Source organism: Corvus brachyrhynchos, unplaced genomic scaffold, assembly GCF_000691975.1.
Source record: "Corvus brachyrhynchos isolate BGI_N302 unplaced genomic scaffold, ASM69197v1 scaffold72, whole genome shotgun sequence".
NCBI lineage: Eukaryota > Metazoa > Chordata > Aves > Passeriformes > Corvidae > Corvus > Corvus brachyrhynchos.
Window position 1 is genome coordinate 2,140,689 of NW_008236763.1, and position 4,076 is coordinate 2,144,764.

Consider the following 4,076-nt stretch of genomic DNA (forward strand, 5'->3'; position numbering starts at 1 on the left):
AGCGTCAATGAACTTTTATCTCTTCCCGGGAAACTCTGGGACAATTGGGATTGCTCCGCCTGGAGAAGGGAAGCTTCGGGTTGATTTAATTGTGGCCTGAAGGGAGCCGGCGAGAAAGATGGAGAGGGAATGTTTACAAGGGCCTGCAATGACAGGAGAAGGGGGAATGACTTCAAACTGCCGGAGGGCAGGGATAGGTGGGATATTGAGAACAAATCCTTCCCTGCCAGGGTGGGGAGGCCTTGGAATGGAATTCCCAGAGAAGCTGTGGCTGCTCCTGGATCCCTGGATGCATCCCAGGCCAGGCTGGAGCCAGCTGGGATAGGGGAAGGTGTCCCTGCCCATGGAGCTGGATGAGCTTTAAGGCGCTTTCCAACCCAAACCACTCTGTAATTCCATGATCCCAGGATTTCACCCTCATAAACACAATCTGAGGAATGGATCCCACAAACACGAGTTTGGTTTACTTAAGGAAGTGTCAGCTGTTGGGGGAAAAACCCTGAGAAAAGCCCATTTTTTTTTCTCCTCCTAAAATAGAGATAAATGCAAATCAGGATGTTCAGGGTGGTGGAAGTGCTTCCCCATCCCAAATTCATGGAGGGATTTAGGGGGATTTGCAGAGCAATTCGCTCTTTGTGACTTTAATCGAAGTGATCACTTTTGTTTTTCCTTCTCCTTTCCCACATTTCACAACGAAAGGAGCGTTGCACAACATTTTTTATTTGTTATCTGCTCTTATTTACCGAAGGTTTGGGTGGCATTTTGGGCAGATCTTTGGGGGAGCAGCCCAAAATTCCTGGCAGATGCATCATGCCAGCCACAAAACTCATCCCAGGTACAAATCAGTATTTTAAATAGTTGTGGGGTTTTTTGTTTTTGTTTTTTTTTTTTTAATTAAAAGGTCTGAATTTGAGGCGTGAGATGCCCCCAGGGACTCTGATGGGGACAAATTTAATTATCAGTGACATGATGATCACATCAGTGCCTGTTTAAAGCCTCCCCTCCGGGGCTGTTTTACCTAAAATTACCTCAAATCCCAACTTTGTTTTCAGTATTTTGCTTTATTTCAAAGCTGGAAAAAGCGATCACACCTGAACCCAACCCCTGTTGTGTTTCCACTTGAAATAGAACTTAGAAACTAATTTTTTTTCCCCTTAAAACGGGACTTTCAGAAACCAAAACTGAGCTTGAATAAGTTCGAGCTTAACTTTTCAGCCACTTGAGATCTTTGCTTTCAAAAAAAGCTGCGGTCTCGTGGGGTTTTTGGTGTCTCGAGGAGGAACTTTTAGTCACAGAAGAGGCAAATGACCGCTTCCCGTGGCGGGGGTGAAGTTTTGGAGTGGAAAAATTGCTCAGCTCATGACTCCTGTGTGATTCACGATTTCCTCTCGAGACCTTGCTCTGCTCCAGGGACATTTTCTGCAGCTCCCAACGACCTGAAATCCGCCGGAGATTCATTCCCTCGGCTCCAGGTTAGGGGTTGTGAGGTGAAATATGGGAAATTTCGAAATAGAGCTGGGCGGGGAAAGTGAAACTGCGCTGGCAGAGCGTGAAATTCGCCCGTTTTTTAGGAGTTTCCACCACGTGGGAGCACACGGAGCTTTTCAGGAGGCTGCATCCCTAAATTTTGTGGTGTTGGCAGCCTGGAAATGTTGTAGAGCTCAGGAACAAAACCTTAATGAACCCCAAGATTAAATCGTGGTGAAATATGAGTATTACCGAGAAGCAAACTGCCTGAACCCCATCATTTATCTGTAAAACCCGGAGGCTTTGAGTGGTAAAATCAGTGCTGAAACGGTTAAAACTCATCTCCCATTGCCTCCCTCAGCCCCTGGGGCAGCAGAATCCCTTTCTCGGAAAGGGGGTGGAGAGGAAATCCGAATTTTTTCTCCTCTTTGGGGCTGATTTTCACACCAGCCCAGCCGTTATCGGCCACTTTGGGTGCCTCCCTCCCTGCCCTGCCCCGGGCGAGGTTTGAAAAAATCGACTCACAAGAGTCCGGAGCATCCTCGGGACGTGGCAGAGCCTTCCCCGGGGGCTGTCCCACCCAAAAATCCCGGGATAACGATCCCGGGATATTCCTGACAGGCAGAGAAAGTCAAAGTCGGTAAGTCTAGCTCGTTTTAAGGGTGTTTGTGTTCAGTATTTTGGTTTTATCCGCCAGAAATCTGTTAAAATTTAGGGAAATTATAATTGGGAAGTGATTGAAGCTGTTAGAATTTGAATTATTATCGGGTCGCTGTCAGTGCTGTTTAGAAATTTGAATGTTTGATAGGCTTCAATCAACTCTGTCCAGCTCCTCTCGGGAAGATTAAGAGCATTTTTTGTTCAGTGTTTTTGGTTTTATCCACCAGAAATCTGTTGAAATTTAGGGAAAATGATAACTTTAAAGTTATATTTAAAGCTGTTTTAATTTGAATTATTATCTGGTCACTGTTTGGAAATTTGACTAATTGATTTGCTTGAATCAGCCCTTCCTAAATATTTAGAAGTGTTTTGATTTTTGGGAATGATTTTATTCCATGTAGTGCCTCACAGAACTGCTGTAAAAACCCTCAGAAGCCTCTCCTAAAATCCCTAAAAATCCTTTTTAACAGGTGGGGCAGGGATTGGAAGTTCCCAGCGCTCAGAATTGGTGCTAAAATTCAGATTTTTGTCGTGTTTTGAGGTTCCAGCCTGTTTTGTCTGCAGCTGCATTCCTCAGGCAGGAGCTTGATTATTTTCAAAATACTCATTTTAAGCTCATCATGTGCCTCACATCCTGATAACCGCTGTGGGAATAAATTCATTTATCTGGGAAAATTCAGCAAAAGGCGATTTAGATTTTACTTTGAAAATTTTGTGGCATTGCAATTTCAAATCTCATTACTTGACGTTATAATTCAAAGAATTAAATTACTGCACGGATTAAAAATTGACTGAAAACATCCCCAAAGCTGCAGCTCACAGGCAAATTGAGGAGTCCATTTTGGGAGTTAATTTCCTGCTTTAGCCTAAATTTTACCGAAAAGGCTCTTGCAGGGATTATTTGCAACCAGATTCTTGTAAAAATTGAGATTTTAATCTCAATTTGAGAGCTGGGAACACATAAATTCTGACACGAGGTCAAGACTTTGAGCCAGTTCAAGCTGCTTTTTTCCCCCCACTATTTAATTGACATTAATTCCTTTCTTTTCCAAGTTTTCCAGCCCGTTTTGAGGGAGGGATGAAAGTGGATTTGCTGAGTGATTGCTGAGGTGAAGCTGCTTTTTGGGAGGATGCCAAAACTGAGAAAGGGCCCTGAAAAATTCGAATTGTGCAGGACTTCCCCTTGTGGCCCTTCCAGGAAAGGCTCTGGCACCTCCTTCCCCAGAAATGCTGTTAAAATTCATTTATTCCCTGAATCCAGGCGTTTTTTTGGGAGGTTGCAGCAGCTTTGGGAGATTTTGGGTAATCAGGGAGGTGGGGAATGTGCCGATTGTGGCTTCTCCTTTGGGAATCAAATCGGGAGCTGCTGGAATGGGGAGAATTCCATTGGGTTGTGACTCAGTTGCTCATTCCCCACCTCTGAGTCAGGAATTTCACCCTGTGGAATTGGAATGTTTCCTGATGGAGATTCCCTAAGTTCCCCACTGTGTGTCACTGCCGGAGTCAGGGCATGGAATTCCAGAATCCCAGGATCATCCAGTCCCACCCCCAGCAGTGGGCAGGAACACCTTCCCCTACCCCGGGTTGCTCCAGCCTGGCCTTGGACATTTCCAGGGATGGAGCAGCCATGAATCCTCTGGGAATTCCATCCCATCCCCTCCCCACCCTCACAGTGAGGGATTCCTTCCCAATATCTCCCCTAAATTTCCCCTTTTTTCAGTCTGAACCCATTCCCCCTTCTCCTGTCACTCCAGTTCCTGTGGAATCTTTATTATCCCAACTAGGAATCCCCCTGGGAATGAGGGAATTGCTCCTGAGGTTTCACTCACATTCCCAAACCAGCTCTGAGCTCAGATGAGCCCCCTGGTCCTCAGTGTTCCCTGTGATTGATGTGGATAAATCCATGGATAAATCCCTGCCCTGAGCAGGGCAGAACCCATTTGTTCCCA

The 4,076-nt window shown here is 45.5% G+C and overlaps 1 protein-coding gene across 3 annotated transcripts in view; it reads left to right on the top strand.

The window, feature by feature from the left end:
• The first annotated feature begins 788 nt into the window (after window positions 1-788).
• Window positions 789-4,076, top strand: part of MDM4 (MDM4, p53 regulator) — an 18,305-nt gene continuing 15,017 nt past the window's right edge. The window contains exon 1 of one of the 3 annotated variants that reach the window (XM_017727250.1): window positions 789-835. In XM_017727250.1, coding sequence (XP_017582739.1) covers window positions 804-835 — 32 coding nt within the window. In that variant the 5' untranslated portion in view covers window positions 789-803. Of the gene's footprint in view, window positions 836-1,386; window positions 1,473-2,033; window positions 2,108-4,076 lie in introns of those variants that run through there. The other 2 variants (XM_008644734.2, XM_017727251.1) reach the window with 2 other exon arrangements.